Here is an 18,862-nt window from a genome sequence, read left to right as displayed (position 1 = left end):
TTCTGGTAATACTTTATTCCTATTGTCTGGTTATATGGGATTTCTTTTTTATATTAACTCACATTTTTTTCTATAATTTATAAATATCTACATGTTTTATCCCTAACTTTTCCAGGTGATTATTAATTAACTGGACATGTAGCAGTCTTTAGTTATTTCTTATAAATTCTCAATTTTCTGGCCCTAAATTTCCCATTGGCTAAATATTTATTTCTACAAGAAGACTGCAGAACTATATACAAATCTGTCTTCTACGTTCAACATACTTTTGTATTTAGTAAGAGGCATTAAAGGTGAAATAAAAAAGCAAGGAACAGGACTTGTTCCCACTGCCTTTGTTTAAAATGTCTTCTAACTAGGATTAGGATGGTGTGTGGCCAACTTGGCTACATCTAAAGTAGCGGCTCACCTGACTGGCGCCCTCTGGTGGTAAGAAAATACCCTCACGGGATGGTTGTGGGAGAGCCTCAACACCCACCACACCTAGAGGCTTGAGTACCTCCTGGCTTCTGTCTTGTTTATTTTATATAGGCTTGAGTCTTCCTTGTCCCTCTCTTCCTTTATTTTCCTTTTCTTTTCCTTTTCCTGTCTTCTTTTTAAATATCTGGACTCAATGCTGATTTAGGTCTTTACAAATGAAGCTATAGGATAAACTCAAGGAGGACAACAGTGTTGGCATTATGGTGTAAGCTTTGACTTAATCACAAGAGAATATCAGTGTTTCTTGCAAGTGGATTGTGACCACCCATGTGCCATTTGTCATAATAATAAAACAAACCATGAGTAGGAAGGCATGCTGAGAGATTTTCCTCCACTAGCATAAAATATTCATTCAATATTATATTTGATAAATGTTACCTAAGGGTAATTGTCAAATATTCTGTATAAGTTGTTAACATTAGTCAAATAATACCTTTTAAGGATAATGTAAACTTCATTCTGCCTAAGGTTAGAAATGGATAAAGATGAGCATTCAAATTCCTCTTTACTCAACAAATTCTGTGTCTTGTGTGTGAACACAAGTGTCTATAAAAAGAAATCAGTATAGTATTTATCTGCCATGAAGGCATCAGTAGCTGAAACACTATTTCACTTAATGTTGATCTGTGGTCTGAAAAAGTTTACTAATTCTCTAAACATGCGTGACTTCTGTCAATGCAGTTCAAAAATTCGCATTTGATATCACCCAAATATAATTTCTCAGAAAAAGAGGAAATGTGGTATGGTTATCTGTACCAGCTTACTGATTTTTTTTTTTTCCGGGAAAAAGAACATTTCTATTTTTACTCTATTAGGAGCCAATTATTGTTCCTGCAGTCATGTACACATTCTAGGTTCCAGAAAAGGGCCTACAGAAGAATCAGATATTTTATTAAATTTGATTGAAACTATGTGTTCAAATCCAAAACAAATTACAGCAAAATCTAGATCCGTTAAATGAAATTGCAATACCTTCCCTCTCTGTTTCTACTTTCACCCCCTAGAGTCAGTTCTTGATGCAACTGCAGACATAAGGTCTGACACGTTTCTAAAGGTGTGATCACTCCTTTAAAACCTAAGTCAGACCATGTTGATCTGCTGTCAGTCGTTCTTGGCTTATATCAAAATCCTAACCATGCCAACAACGTCCTACATGAGCTAACCCTGGTTACCTTCCCAACAACATTTCCTGCTAGTATCCTCATAATTTATTAATATTTAAGTAAAATCAGAGTAATATAATAAATCCTCAAAGACCTGTGTTCTGGAACACATCAAGCATGCTCCTGCTTAAGGACTTTGGTATATGCTGTTCCCTCTGCTCGGAATGCTCTTCCCCAGGAATGGTTCTTGATTTGTGCCTTTACTTCATACAGATCTGCTTCTGTCAGTATCTCCATGGCAAGCAGAATCTACTACATACAGTAATGAAATAATTTTTACAGGGATATATTCAGGGTAAGAGAAAAATAAAAGCTGTTGCTACTCTTAGAGATTAGAAACTGGAGGAAGCTTGTACCATTCCTAGATCTGTAGGGGTAAGGGAGGAAACAGTGTTACTGCAGCCCGGTGAGAGCCTTAGCTGTTGGGGAAAGGATGCTGAGCAAAAGCTATCGATGCAGGAGAAAGGAGAAAGAGAGTAGAAGAAGGAGAGAGTAGAGAAGAAACACCATGACTTGACGTTTCTCTTATTCTCCTTCAGATATCCTACTAGTGCCAAACCTTGTTGGGAGCCAGTGTCAAAGGAACACAGGTGAGTCCATCTTCATCAGTCAGCCTCTCAGGGCCAGACCAGGACAGGGAAAGGCAAACACTGGGGTTGGTGGGCAAATGGAGAATGGCCAGGACAAGAACTCTACTCAAAAGGTCACCTCCCAAAAAAGATCTTCACCAATCAATCAATCTAAAACAGTATCCCCAAAACACTATTTCTTCAGCCAATTTCATTATAGCACTTATCATTATCTGATATTATATTTTACTGTTTATTTGCTCTCTCTCCCACTAAGATGTAAGTTCTACGAGGGCTAGCACTTCATCATTTGTATTCATTGCTATATTCCTAAAATTTAAAACAGATACTGCTGCATAGGAAGGGTCCAATATTTATTGAATGAATGAATGAATTTAGTACTATCTTTGCTATTCAACAGTACACGTTTAATTAAAATCAGAGCACATGATAAACTCTCAAATATCTGTAAGTGAATTATCCATACACAAGCCCCATATTCCAGCCTTTTCTATGTTCTAAAATATCTTTCTTGTTAACTTACCCTGTATGAAAACACAAATAAATTTAAATAAATTTAATCTTATGAAATATAAGTATACATATACATATATTTCATAAAGCTTTCTTTTACATATTAAAATAGAGAAAGAGTTTCATCATTGAAGGAAGCATTAAAATGCAATGAACCCAACCTAGTACTCAGTACATAGACATTATCTACAATGGTCCTTTAAATGGTAGGGAGTAAAGAAAGAAGTAATTCCTTCTCCAAAGAACATATGTTCAAAATAATTACAACTGTTTACATGAATTTTTAGCTATGTTGTTGAATTTATTGAAATATTTTGATAATGTTGAAAGAGGATGATTTTTTTGTCAACCAAAATGGGGCAAAATCCAATAAATGTTGGCAAATAATGCTCCATGAAATCTCACTTGTTTTTATCTATTTTGTTAATCACTGTAGAGATAAGGAACTTACTATCTCAAGAACTGGTGACTTTGAGGCAGCTTTTATTATAAAAGTTTGGGCTTGAGTTTTTTTCTTTATGTTAAAAAAAAAAAAAAGTTGTTGTATCTCCTTAGGTAATTCTTTCTTTCTTCCAGACCAAACATCCTCAGCTCATCAGACCAAATTTCATGTCATCTTTTTTGGAAAGATTCTTATCCCAGATACTCTTCTTTGGACATGGTCTCATCCATCAACTTTTCCCCTAAAGTCTAGACTTCAGAACATAATTCTTCAGCCTGACTGTGTTTAGGGCAGCATAGTGACTATCTGTTCCCCTCACCTGAACATTCTATGTTCCTTGATACAACTTGAAAGTACCAGTTTTATTGTTCTCCATAGCTATAATGTATTATTTACCTGCACCAACCTTTTTCTGTAAATGCTGTTAAACCATGTTTGTCAAAGCAATTAGCAAAGTGCACATTGTTCTTGTGCTTAATCTGTCATCCCAAAAGCTGTTTGGGTTTTCCATGATGAAGTAACAAATGCTAACATAGGCACAATGGACTGATACAATGATTGCCAAGAGACACAATCCAATCAACAGAAGTTAGTCATACATACACCTTACTCTCTCAAAAAGCTTTCAAACATGTCAGCATTTAGGACAAGAATTATTCTGCTGATGACATTCCAAAAAATAACAGTCACTAAGGACTTACCTGCAGCAACTATGATAATATCTGCCAGCTGCGTATGAATCTTCAGTTGTTCTTTGGGGGTGTATCTGTGAGCTATTGTCACAGTTGCATCACCTGGAATACAGAAAAATTTCTATCAATGATTACTGAACTTTTAAAAATTTTACAAATGCTCTAAACCTATAAGAGTTTCCCTTATTTCCTAAGAGTAGAAAAGATACTTTGACATGACTAAATCACATTGAGCACAAAAGCTAGACCAGAAAACCAAGAGGAACCAAAATATTGTACCCTTCAATTAAATGAAAGGAAAATCAAATGAGACCAAATCAGGGTAAGTGCCGATCATCATCGGAGAGCTATGAGTAGAGTCCCTGAAACAAAGAGTTTGAAAATTCTGTGTTGACTGGTTAATACATTAGGATACAGGATACTCACTGTCTTCATAATGACAGGCAAACAAATACTAAAAGCAACAAGATAAGTGAACAAAAAATGGGAAAATATATTATGGGAGCATAACTGAGAGATTAATTCTGTCTTGAGAAGGTGTCTAGGAAGGATTCCTAAAGGAGGAAATACATTTTTTAGGTCTTAATGCATGAGCAGAAGTATTCCAATCAGGTAAGGAAGAAAAAGGCATTCCAAGCTAAAGAATAGTAGGAAAAAACTAACCAACTTTGAAAGTGGGTATTTAGAATATAGCGAAATTTTTTGTCATAGGTTAAGGTACATCACAGGAAGTTTTTATATGAAAACCTTAAGGAAGTGATGAATGAACAAGAGAGGCAAGAGACTCCAATATTTAAAGTGTGAGCCATGAAAGGGGAGTGAGGGAAAGTTGGTGGTAAAGAGCAGTCAAGAGGACTTCTGGTAAGAATATGGCTAAGACTGCATCTTATCTTCTGGAAGATGTGCAAATGCTACACAGTTAACCAAAACAACAAAAGTTACATGATCACCATTTTTAGAAAAACTGGAAGACCTAATTTCTACAGACTCCAAAAACATGTTAAGAGTTACCAAAAGCAACAATTAGTAGATACCATACAGGGAGAAAGGCATCTAAGAAATGAGGAGAATGACAACAAGGCCGGCAGTGGCATATCTCTGAAATTGACTGCAAAAATACACTTCTATGAAAAGTTTATCCCAAAGTGCAAAAAAATATAGCTTTCCTAATTGGGGCAGTGAGAAAAGAAATAAAGACAGAAGAGACTTCCGGGACCCAGTATAGTTTAGAGTGGGTGGGAACACATTTACATAGAGGGGCTATTTTAGAAGAAAGCAATCTGACTCTGTGAAAGTAATAAAGGAGTCAGAAGGCTGCACAGGACCTCCTCTAACCCCCAGCAGAAGTGTCCTGTAAATAGTAGATCTAAAAACATCCAACTCATTCAATGATGAGTAATAAAAATGGATGTGACACAGCATCAACAAAAGGATAGTATGTAAGGGCAAACCCAGGGGAATTTGGGGAGTGATGAAGCTGTTCTGATTCTAGTGGTGTTAGACTAATTAATTTAATAGATGACTATATGCATTTGTCTAAATTAATGAAACTGCACACCAAAAAGAGTAAATTTTACCATATGCAAATTTTAAAAAATTCAATAAAAAGATACATTTAAAAAGTGTCAGAACCAAGACAAAAGGCAAAATAAAGATAAAAAAATTTAAGAACTTAGCAATGTACCAATAAACTCAAAAAATGGCATGGAAAAGTTGAACATTATGACCAAATATTATACAAAAATACTTATTTATTTATTTTTATGTGTTTTTAACTTTTATTTTAAGTTCAAGGGTACATGTGCAAGTTGGCTATATAGGTAAGCTCATGTCACGAGGGTTTATTGTACAGATTATTTCATCACTAAAGTATGAAGCCTAGTACCCATTAATTAGTTTTCCTAATTCCCTCCCTCCTCCCAACCTCCACCCACCAGTAAGCCTCAGTGTCTGTTGTTCCCCTCTCTGGGTCCATCTGCCCTCATCATTTAGCTCCTACTTATAAGTGACAGCATGCAGTATTTGGATTTCTGTTCCTGCATTAATTTGCTAAAGATAATGGCCATCCACGTTCCTGTAAAGGATGTGATCTCATTCTTTTTTTATGGCTGCATAGTATTCCATGGTGTGGGGGTGTGTGTGTGTGTGTGTGTGTAGTGTGTGTGTATATATACACAAACACACCACATTTTCTTTATCTAGTCTACCATTAATGGGCATTTAGGTTGATTTCATGTCTTTGTGACTGTGAATAGTGCTGCAATGAATGTGTGAATGTGTCTATGATAGAACAATTTATATTCCTTTGGGTGTATACCCAGGAATGGGATTGCTGGGTCCAACGGTAGTTCTGTTTTTAGGTCTCTGAAGAATTACCCTGCTGTTTTCCACAAGGGTTGAACTAATTTACACTCCCACCAATGGTGTATAAACATTCTTTTTCTTCCACGACCTCGCCAGAATCTGTTATTTTTTAACTTTTTAAATAATAGTCATTCTGATTGGTGTGAGATGATGGCATCTCATTGTGTATCTACAAGTGATTCATGTAAAAAAATGATAGTAAAGGATTTTATAGCCAGTCAAATCTGCCTCCAAGATTAAAAGTTGCAAACAATTTTGAAAATGCGAGAACTCAGGAAATATTGTTCCCATAAGTATTTCCTAAGGAACATGCTAAAAGACACGGTTTACTTAATCAAAATATGTCTGAGGAAACTAGCAAAAGGACTGCTGAACGTTTTGATTATAATTATAGGACCAAGACTTTAAAAAAGTGTGAGGATTGGGGTGACAAACTGCTATGGTTTGAATGTTTGTCCTCTCCCAAACTCATGTTGAAATGGAATTGCAATCTAACAATATTAAGAGGTGAAACCTTTACGAGGTGATTAGGACACCAGTCCTCTGCCCTCATGAATGGATTCATGCTGTTATTGCAGGAGTGAGTTCCTTCTAAATGAACAAGTTCAGCCCACTTCTGTCTTGCTCTTGCCCTCTCTTTCCATTCTGCCTTCCATCATGAGATGATGCAGTAAGAAGGCCCTCACCAGATGCTGGCACCTTGATCTTGGACTTTCAACCTCTGTAACTGTTCAGAAATAAATTTCTATTCTTCATAAATTACCCAGTCTGTGATAATCTGCTATGGCAGAACAAAACAGACTAAAATGCAGACAAATGTAAATGGTCTTTGCTTTCACTATGCAGAAATAATGCAACTAACAAAATTAGAATGAGAAAGGGCAAAGATGAGAAAGTTTGTTGATTCCCTAATATATAATAATAGGAACCAACAAATGTTTAAAAGCTGACCAACCAGATAATAAAAGTATAAGAATATTTAAGAGTATAAAGTAAAAAATTAAAAAAATATATTTTCAAATAATTTTTACTGCCAAATAGCAGGTCGGAGACAAAAGAAATGGAATGAGGGGAGAAAATAAAAAATTTTATCATTTATTTATTTTACTAGAGTATCAGTAGCTACCCTATAAATAAATAGAGAATTAAGAGTACTATATAATGTTGTAATTATTAAGGTAAGGAAAACCTTCTTAAATATTTTTTAAATGCACAAAGAAAAAAATTGTAAAAAAAAAAAAACAATAAACAGAACAGAAAATAATAATAGTTGTACCATATATACTTATCTTAAAAACAAATATAAATTTCCCTAAGTCATTTATGTAAAAGAACGATATTTTCAAATTGACTTACAAAGCCAAATCTAATTATATGTTTTGCTAATTCTATACAATATATATTATATACATAAAACAAAGTTATTCAGAATTCAGAAATGTTGAAAGCAAACATGTAGCAGGAAAATGCCAAAAAATAATGCTTTTTGTCAAACAAAAAGTCAGCACTAAATAAAACAAAGAAGCACATATTATAAAGTAAAAGAGTGATTCAAATAAAGATAGAAAAATAATAAATACATAAGAAAAAGAAATAGAATTCTTATAAGCAGAAATTACAGGAGATACATATAGAAACAAAATATATTGTATTTGTTTAATTTATTTTTGAATAACTTTCTCCGTTCATGACAGATCAAGGATACAGAAAATGTCAATAACTTAACGAATGATAGATATATGACTATATCAAACGCAGAAAATAATACATTTTCTTCTCATGCAAATGGTATAAACTTGGTTACAAAGAAAATTTAATACCAAAAAGTAATAATTAGATAGACTATAATTTTATTTGATTACAACTCAACAAAATTATAATTATTGACAAAATCAGAAAAAATATCCTTCATAAAGAGACCCTTCTATTGGAAGATTTTAAAAATTCTATTTTAAATAATTATTGGGTCAAAATTTAAAAAATTGCAAAAGTTTTAGAAAGATTTATAATGAAGACATTTCATATTAGATCCTATAAAATAAATATAGAAATAAATATGTTAGAAAAAATTGTGGACAAATTATTATATCAATAAAACAGAAATAATAAAATGAATCATTTAACTTCAGAAATTAAAGAACAATAAACAAATGAAACTAGAAAAAACTATAAAAGTTAAAATGTATTTGATAAATCTAAAAAACTAGACTACTATAAGAAACATTGAGATAATTCCATAAATTAATCAAGTAAAAATCAAATATACAGAAGTAAATTGCTTTCATATATAACATCTTAGAAAATACATTGTAAGAAAAGGCCCCATTATAATAGCAGTACAAAAGGTAAAATACTTAAAATAAGCTTAACAAAAAATGTGCAAAATCCATGTAGTAAAAGAAAATCTCCAGAATAATACCAAAATAAGACCAAGAAACTAGAAAGATAAACCATGTCCTTGGATAGGAATGTTTAATATCATAAAGATTAGAATTCTACCTATATTCATTACAAATATAATTAAAGTCCAATAAAAGTGGACTTTTGGAAGTATGTAATTTGATACTAAGTTTAATATGGAAAAATAAAAGATAATCAGGAAAACTTTGAAAAGGAAGAACAATGAGAGGCAACTAGCAGCCTTTTTTATTTTAGTTGGTACCACCTTCTGCCCAGTTATTTACAGTAAAAGTCTAAAAGTCTCCTTGGTTATTCTCTTTCTTTCACTCACTATAAACCATCAAGAATGTCGAGTATACATTTACAACCACCTCAAGGTTATCAAAGTTATAAAACACCCACCCATCTCTGCTTTAGTCCTGGTCTCCTACATTTGAAAAGGTTCCTTAATACCTTAACAACTCACTCAAGTGTTCTCTAATTCCAAATGAGAGCCTCCCAAATCCCCACCAAAAAAAAAAAAAAATCAAAACCAAAATGAAACTGAAACTTCCCATTTCTATCGGTACTGATTATTTCATCAAGAAATTGACAGAGACATGAAATCCAGTGATTTGTACACACATATAAGTAACAATCTGTAAAATTTCAGGCAAAAGAAAAGTATATCAGGATAAATTTCAATCTGCATGGAAAATCCTTGTAGGTAATTTCATTCCCTTTTCAATACTATCAGGTTAACTTGATATTCCTCAGTGAGTTTGGCTGTTGATGTCTATGGAAACTTATCAAAGTCATATTTGAACTTGATTGATCAGAGTTTATGACTATACCAATACCAAACCACGGAAAGGCATTCAGCCTGTTATTCGGAAGACCTGATGATGAAGAGAGGTGAACCAAACAGCTAAAAGCAAATGTGTTCAAATAATACCTCAGACTCTTCTGACCTTTGCTGGTGAGCACCTGAATGCCTGTTCCTGGTCCTGACACCTAGCTTTCCTGTTAAACCTATTCTTATTTAACTCATCTTCCTTGGCATGTGAAAATTCTTGTCATTCCTATATTCAATTCTTATTGTCCATTAATTTTCTTCAACTAATCCTCTGGCTTGCTGCACCTATTTTTTTTCTGTCTTCTCAGCTTTTTCCCAATGGCAGCTAGTACTAGCAAGTCACAGCAGGTACTCAAGAATGATGCATATCTCTGACCTTCAGATGACTTTTTCCCATACTCTCAGTTATATCCTTCTAGAGTGCATATGAGAACAGCGTGCGCTAGGGCCTCATTTTCTATCACACAGAACTAGATAAGCAGAGTCTATAAGTAACTATTTTGTGCCTAGTGTTTTATAATATGTTTCTAAGACACAGGAAGAATAAAATACAGTTGTCCCTCAGTATCTGTCAGTATCTGGGAGGGACTGGTTCCAGGGCCCCTGATGCACTGGCAGATACTAAAATCCACAAATGCTCAAGTTTCTGATATAAAATAACATAGTATTTGCATCTAACCTACGCATACCCTCCCACATACTTTAAATCATCTTTAGATTACTTATTACTTAGGTATTATAAGTAATACCTAATACAATGTAAATGCTATGTAAACAGTTTTATACTATTTTTATATTATTTTTGTTGTTTTAATATTATTTTCTCTAAATATTTTTAATCATAGACAGTTGAATCCACAGATGTGGAACCCACAGATACAGAGGGCCTTCTGTACTTAGACTCTATCTTCTAGAATCTTAGAGTTTTCTTAGAAATAAATAATTAATAGAGAGACAAAATGTGTTTTTTTATTGTATAAAAATCTAGATTCAACCAAGAATTATCAACTAGGACCCACCTGAGCAGTTTTCTAGGCTATCATTACCTCTGTAGTTTATGCAAAAAAACATATTGTAGCAAACAGTTGTTAGTAATTAGCACAGAATGCCAATTTGAAGCAAATAATATTTGCTATTTAAAAAAAAAAAAAAGCTGGAACAAACAGCACAATGTGCTTCATTTGTTAGTATCATTTTTTTTTTCGGTGGGTGAGGGGGAGCTTGAAATTACCTTAATGAGGAATTCACTGTTCTTGGACATTTCTGGGCCATTCTCTACCTTCATTTATTCAATAATCAATAAATGATCCTATAAATCCCTTAAACAGGATTCTCTGGTTGCGTCTTGGCCGCGCCCTTGAAAAACTTGCATATACTTTTTCAGTGGCTCTCTAGCCTCACTCCGAGCAGAATGAAATAGTTATTTGCTGAGTAAACTAAAAAACCAGACCCTATGGAACGTTCCTGGTAAGACTGGCAATGAGTAGCACTGTCCATGTGCCAGCTTTCAACTCTGGGTTCTGTGTCTTTTACTCCTATAGTAAGATGTTTTCCTCTGCAACTCTACAGCCATCACTGAAAACATGATTCTTCTGTTTTAATTATAGAAAGATTTCACAAGCATTCTAACTATTCTCTCTGGAAAATAATTCATTTTATTGAAGAATAAAGAACTAAAAATCATGACTAAAAAAAATTTATAGAAAGCATACTAGAATCATGCTAGGCAACAAGAATACACAATTCTCTGTTATCATATGGAAAGCAGATACACAAATAAGAATCATAATACAGTGTGCTAGGCTTCATGTTAGAAGGAGGTAGAAGTTACAGTGTTGTCAAGAGCATCATTATTTACTCCATCTGAGAAGGGCATGGGGCAGCTGAAGGTGTCAGAGAAGACAGATTGTTAATGTGAGTACAGATTTGTTTTGCTTCTTCAATTCCCCTTTAAATATACTTTTGGTATCCTTTCCCATTGATAAAACTACTTTCCAGAAAAATATGAGGAGAGCATATTACTTAGTCTTGACTGTAAGAAATTTCTTCATTATAAGAGCTAAAGTCTACCTTTTTGCTGCTTCTATCATGATTCTAGATCTGTCTTCAACAGAAACACAAAATAAGTCTCAACTTCCTCTCCCATGAGGCAAATCTTCAAACATCTGCCTGATCCTGAATCAGGAGGTAAAGCAAAACGGCAAACCAATCTGAGCTAGAACCTCACATGTAGAGTTTTGGTTTGTCTCTTTCTCGGGATAAGGAGAATCTGAGTCATTCCCAATATATTAGTTCATGTCATGGTCTGGTTTAAAGGAGAAATCAGTGAGAGAAAATCACAGGAAGGAAAACTCAGTAAACATGCACAGAACAGCAATGGAAAAAAACAAGCCTGAGTTCTGTTTTAGACAAATGAAGCCAAAAATTCTAGATTTGAATATTTCTTGATCTCTGCAAGCTACTACTGCAACTTTAAGCAATGAATAAATAAAATATAAAAACAAACTAAAAATAAGCTTTCTACTATAGACATTAAATGCAATTTTGGTAAGGTGGTCAGGGGCAACCTGAGGTGACATTTGGACAAAAACCTGAAGGAAGTAACTTGGGGAAAAAAGTATTCCAGGAAGAAAGGAAATCAGGTGCAAAGACACTGAGACATGAGCACATAAGACATATTCCAGGAAAGCAGATATGGTGGGGCAGTGGGCAGTGATGGGGCATGAGAATGCTAGGAAGTGATTTAGGAGATACAGCCCAGGGACAGACCATATAAGGTCTTGCATATCATGGTAAGGAACCTGGATGTTATTCTGGTGTCATGTTGTGATGGGTGTTACAGGAAGACATGGGTGATCAAGACCTACCATGTGGAAAACAGACTGTGAATGAAAGATGGGACAAGGGTGGATGAAGGGAAACTAGTTCATAAATATTTCAGTGTTCCAAGTGAGAAACAGAAGTTGTCTCAACTAGGATCTTATTAGTCCAGGTGGTGATATCACAGGCATATTTTACACAGATTGCTAATGTTAGACAAAGGATGTGAGAGAAAGAGAGAAGTCAAGGATTGACTGATCAATCAGAAAAATTGATGGTACCACTCATTAAGATGGGGAAAACTAAGGGGAGTAAAATTATGAGTGAAGGTTTGCATATAGGATTGAAATGGGTATTAGCCATGCAACTGGAGTTCTCAAGTGCATCATGGTTATATGGGTCTAAAGCATACAGGAGACAGAAATGATATTTAAAGCCATAGGGCTGCAAAGGCCCACTGAGGGACTGGCTATGAATAAAAAAAGTCCTGGTGTCATTCCAATGTTTCCTTGAGAAATCATTCTCAACACTGACCACACTGGGATTTTTCCATGGAGTCTTCTAAAATATACTTGCTGACACTCAGGTTCTACTTCTAATGATTCTGATTTAATTTTTATCTGTGTTGGGCATAGGCAGTTCTATTTTTAAAGCCTCCTGATGATTCTAGTGGGCAGCTAAGCTTGAGAACTACTGGTTTAAAAGTTGGGAGGCAAAGAATGTCCCAGAAACGGAGAATGAGAAGAAATGTTTAGTGAGGTAAGAGTAATGCTGCCAATAATAGCTTTAATCTATGCTTAAATGATAAAAGAAATTACCCTATAAAATGTGGCCCTTTTGTTAACTTAACAAGCATTTTATGAATATTATTCAATTTATTTTATAGTTTTCTGTTTATAAAATCCCTCAGGAGAAATACTTTTTTAGTTTTAATGTTAGAAAAGTGTTTTATTTTTATTGAGCACATGTTTATTTTTAATCTTAAAGACAATTCATTGGATAACTGTCATTTATTTTCCTGCTAACAAGTTCTCAGGATAAAATTAGTGACCCAATCATAGCACATCTAGTTTAAACTCAATTAAATAAATTCACCAAACATACATTCAGCACCATTATATAAAGTGCAGTGTGCTTGGCAGTAGGAATATATCCATGCAGACCTAATAATATGCCTATCTTTAGTAGAAGTTTTTGGCTCTACTTTTAGTTCCAGCCCTCCCCTCCCCTTTTTCTTCACTATTCTCATTTGCATTGTGTTTTAAACATTGCTATGTGCTCATGAGGGTGGAATTTTTAGTTTTAAGTTAAGAACAGTAACAAGAAGGTAACTGGCAAGATGGCCGAATAGGAGCAGCTCCAGTCTGCAGCTCCCAGCGAGATCAATGCAGAAGGCGGGTGATTTCTGCATTTCCAACTGAGGTACCTGGCTCATCTCATTGGGACAGGTTAGACAGTGGGTTCAGCCCACAGAGGTGAGCTGAAGCAGGGTGGGGTGTCATCTCACCCAGGAAGCACAAGGGGTCGAGGAATTCCCTCCCCTAACCAAGGGAAGCTATGAGAAACTGTGATGTGAGGGACGGTGCATTCCAGCCCAGGTACTATGCTTTTCCCACAGTCTTTGCAACCTGCAGACCAGGAGATTCCCCCAGGTGCCTACACCACCAGGGCCCTGGGTTTCAAGCACAAAATCGGGCGGCCGTTTGGGCAGTCACCAAGCTAGCTGCAGGAGTTTTTTTCTCATATCCCAGTGTCACTTGGAATGCCAGCAAGACAGAACCGTTCACTCTGCGGGGGCTGAAGCCAGGGAGCCAAGTGGTCTAGTTCAACAGATCCCATCCCACAGAGCACAGCAAGCTAAGATCCACTAGCTTGAAATTCTCACTGCCAGCAAAGCAGTCTGAAGTTGACCTGGGATACTCGAGCTTGTTCAGGATGGCAGGGGGGCATTCTGTCATTACTGAGGCTTAAGTAGGCAGTTTCCCCTCACAGTGTAAACAAAGCCACAGGGAAGTTCGACTGAGATGGAGCCAACAAAGCTGCTGTTGCCAGACTGTCTCACTGGATTCCTCCTCACTGGGCAGGGCATCTCTGAAAGAAAGGCAGCAGCCCCTGTCAGGGGCTTATAGATAAAACTCTCATTCCCTGGGACAGAGCACCTGGGGGAAGGGGTGACTGTGGGTGCGGCTTCAGCAGACTTAAACATTCCTGCCTGCCAGCTCTTAAGAGAGTAGTGGATCTCCCAGCATAGCATTCGAGCTCTGCTGAGGGACAGACTGCCTCCTCAAGTGGATCCCTGACCCTCGTGCCTCCTGACTGGGAGACACCTCCCAGCAGGGGTCGATAGACACCTCATACAGGAGAGCTCTGGCTGGCATCTAGCGGGGGCCCCTCTGGGATGAAGCTTCTAGAGGAAAGAACAGGCAGCAATCTTTGATGTTCTGCAGCCTCCACTGGTGATACCCAGGCAAAGAGGGATTGGAGTGGACTTTCAGCAAACTCCAGTAAACCTGCAGCAGAGGGACCTGTTAGAAGGAAAACTACCAAACAGAAAGGAGTAGCACCAACATCAACAAAAAGGACGTCCACACAAAAACCCTATCCGAAGGTCACCAACATCAAAGACCAAAGGTAAATAAGTTCACAAAGATGAGGAAAAACCAGCGCAAAAAGGCTGAAAATTCCAAAAACAAGAACGCCTCTTCTACTCCAAAGGATCACAACCCCTCACCACCAAGGGAACAAAACTAGATGAAGGATGAGTTTGACGAATTGACAGAAGTAGGCTTCAGAAGGTGGGTAATAACAAACTCCTCTGAGCTAAAGGAGCATGTTCTAACCCAACGTAAGGAAGACAAGAACCTTGAAAAGAGGTTACAGGAATTGCTAACTAGAATAACCAATTTAGGGATGAACATAAATGACCTGATGGAGCTGAAAAACACGGCACGAGAACTTTGTGAACCATACACAAGAATCAATAGCAGATTGATCAAGCAGAAGAAAGGATATCAGAGATTAAAGATCAACTTAATTAAATAAAGCAAGAACACAAGATTAGAGAAAAAAGAATGAAAAGGAAGGAACAAAACCTCTAAGAAATATGGGACTATGTGAAAAGACCAAACCTATGTTTGACTGCTATACCTAAAAGTGGCAGGGAGAATGGAACCAAGTTGGAAAACACTCTTCAGAATATTATCCAGGAGAACTTCCCCACCCTAGCAAGACAGGCCAACATTCAAATTCAGGAAACACAGAGAACACCACAAAGATACTCCAAGAGAAGAGCAATACCAAGACACATAACCATCACATTCAACAAGGTTAAAATGAAGGAAAAAATGTTAAGGGCAGCCAGAGAGAAATGTTGGGTTACCCACAAAGGCACAAAGGGAAGCCCATCAGACTAACAACAGATCTCTCTGCAGAAACACTATAGGCCAGAAGAGAGTACGGGCAAATATTCAACATTCTTAAAGAAAAAAAATTTCAATCCAGAATTTCATACCCAGCCAAACTAAGTTTCATAAGAGAAGAAGAAATAAAATCCTTTACAGACAAGTAAATGCTGAGAGATTTTGTCACCACCAGGCTTGCCTTACAAGAGCTCCTGAAGAAAGCACTAAATATGGAAAGTAAAAACCAATATCACCCACTGCAAAAACATACCAAATTGTAAAGACCATCAACACTATGAAGAAATAGCATCAACTAATGGGCAAAATAACCAGCTAGCATCATAATGACAGGATCTAATTCACATATAACAATATTAAACTTAAATGTAAAAGGGTTAAATGCCCCAATTAAAAGGCACAGACTGGCAAATTGGATAAAGAGTCAAGACCCATCAGTGTGCTGTATTCAGGAGACCCATCTCATGTGCAAATTCCACACACTAGAAAAAGAGGGACTCCTCCCTAATTCATTTTATGAGGCCGGCATCATCCTGATACCAAAACCTGGCAGAGACACAACAAAAAAAGAAAATTTCAGGCCAACATCCCTGATAAATATCAATGTGAAAGTTCTCAGTAAAATACTGGCAAACCAAATCCAACAGCACATGAAAAAGCTTATCCAGCATAATCAAGTTGGCTTTATCAATGGGATGCAAGGCTGGTTCAATATATGCGAATCAACAAACAGAATCCATCACATAAACAGAACCAAAGACAAAAATCACATGATTATCTCAATAGATGCAGAAAAGGCCTTCAATAAAATTCAGCATGACTTCATGCTAAAAACTCTCAATAAACTAGATATTGATGGAACACATCTCAAAATAATAAGAGCTATTTATGACAAACCCACAGTCAATATCATACTGATTGGGCAAAAGCTGGAAACATTCCCTTTGAAAACTGGCACAAGACAAGGATGCCCTCTCTCACCATTCCCACTGAATATAATATTGTAAGTTCTGGCCAGGGAAATCAGGCAAGAGGAAAAAAAAATAAAGGGTATTCAAATAGGAAGAGAGGAAGTCAAATTGTCTCTGTTTGCAGATGACGTGATTATATATTTAGAAAACCCTATCACCTCAGCCCCAAATCTCCTTAAGCTGATAAGCAACTTCAGCAAAGTCTCAGGATACAAAATCAATGTGAAAAAATAACAAGTATTCCTATACACCAATAATAGACAAACAGCCAAATAATGAGCGAACTCCCATTGACTATTGCTACAAAGAGAATGAAATACCTAGGAATACAACTTAAAGGGATATGAAGGACCTCTTCAAGGAGAACTACAAACCACTGCTCAAGGAAATAAGAGAGGACACAAACAAATGGAAAAATATTCCATGCTCATAGATAGGAAGAATCAATATCATGAAAATGGCCATACTGCCCAAAGTAATTTAAAGATTCAATGCTATCCCCATCAAGCTATCACTGACTTTCTTCACAAAATTAGACAAAAAAATATTTCATATGGAACCAACAAAAAGCCCGTATAGCCAAGACAATCCTAAGCAAAAAGAACAAAGCTAGAGGCATCATACTACATGTCTTCAAACTATACTACAAGGCCACAGTAATCAAAACAGCATGGTACTGGTACCAAAACAGATATATAGACCAATGGAACAGAACAGAGGCCTCAGAAATAATGCCACACATCTACAACCATCTGATCTGTGACAAACCTGACCAAAAAAAAAAAAAGTAATAGGGAAAGGATTCCCTATTTAATCAATGGTGTTGGGAAAACTGGCTAGCCATATGCAGAAAACTGAAACTGGAATCTTTCCTTACACCTCATACAAAAATTAACTCAAGATGGATTAAAGACTTAAACATAAGGCCTAAAACCATAAAAGCCCTAGAAGAAAACCTAGGCAATACCATTCAGGACATAGGCGTGGGCAAAGTCTTCGTGACTGAAACACCAAAAGCAATGGCAACAAGAGCCAAAACAGAAAAATGGGATCTAATTAAACTAACGAGCTTCTCCACAGCAAAAGACACTGTCATCAGAGTGAACAGGCAACCTACAGAATGGGAGATTTTGCAATCTATCCATCTGACAAAGGGCTAATATACAGAATCTACAAGAAACTTAAACAACTTTACAAGAAAGAAAAAACAACCCCATCAAAAAGTGGGTGAAGTATATGAACAGACACTTCTCAAAAGAAGACATTTATGTGGCCAAAAAACATATTTAAAAAGTTCACCATCACTAGTCATTAGAGAAATGCAAATCAAAACCATAATGAGATACCAATCTCACACCAGTTAGAATGGAGATCATTACAAAGTCAGGAAACAACAGATACTGGAGAGGATGTGGAGAAATAGAAACGTTTTTACACTGTTGGTGGGAGTGTAAATTAGTTCAACCATTGTGGAAGACAGTGTGGCGATTCCCCAAGGATCTAGGACCAGAAATACCATTTGACCCAGCAATCCCATTACTGGGCATATACCCAAAGGATTATAAATCATTCTGTTATAAAGACACATGCACACATATATTTATTGCAGCATTACTTATAACAGCAAAGACTTGGAACCAACCCAAATGCCCATCAATGATATACTCGATAAAGAAAATGTGGCACATATACACCATGGAATACTATGCAGCCATAAAAAGGAATGAGTTCATGTTCTTTGCAGGGACATGGATGAAGCTAGAAACCATCATTCTCAGCAAACTAACACAGGAACAGAAAACCAAACACCGCATGTTCCCACTCATAAGTGGGAGTTGAACAATGAGAACACATGTATACACGGAGGGAAACATCACACACCAGGGCCTGTTGGGTGGTGGGGGGCAAGGTGAGGGATAACATTAGGAGAAATACCTAATGTAGATGACAGGTTAATGGGTGCAGCAAACCACCATGGCACATGTACACCTATGTAAGAAACCTGCATGTTCTGCACATGTATCCCAGAACTTGAAGTGTGTTTTTGTATTGTTTTGTTTTTTGTTTTTTAATGTCAGGCTTTTGGCCTCACTCTCCCTGTGCAAACCAGTAAAAGGTCTAGGATTTGTGAGCTGTCCTTGCCCCCACTTGTTTTGTTTTGATACATGTTTTC

At 36.3% G+C, this 18,862-nt stretch overlaps 1 protein-coding gene across 5 annotated transcripts in view; it reads right to left on the bottom strand.

Annotated features, from left to right (window-relative positions):
* The window catches only part of MTHFD2L (methylenetetrahydrofolate dehydrogenase (NADP+ dependent) 2 like), a 147,430-nt gene that overhangs the window by 72,880 nt on the left and 55,688 nt on the right, over nucleotides 1-18,862 (bottom strand). For all 5 annotated transcript variants that reach the window (XR_007725753.1, XM_050790953.1, XM_050790948.1 and 2 more), the window contains one exon: nucleotides 3,890-3,982. Coding sequence is in view for 4 of the 5 variants with exons in the window: in XM_050790953.1 (XP_050646910.1) it covers nucleotides 3,890-3,982 (93 nt within the window). In the remaining variant the exon portion in view is untranslated. The remainder of the gene's footprint in view (nucleotides 1-3,889; nucleotides 3,983-18,862) is intronic.

Source organism: Macaca thibetana, chromosome 5 (assembly GCF_024542745.1).
Source record: "Macaca thibetana thibetana isolate TM-01 chromosome 5, ASM2454274v1, whole genome shotgun sequence".
NCBI classification, from domain to species: Eukaryota; Metazoa; Chordata; class Mammalia; order Primates; family Cercopithecidae; genus Macaca; species Macaca thibetana.
This window is presented reverse-complemented; position numbering and strand designations above follow the sequence as displayed.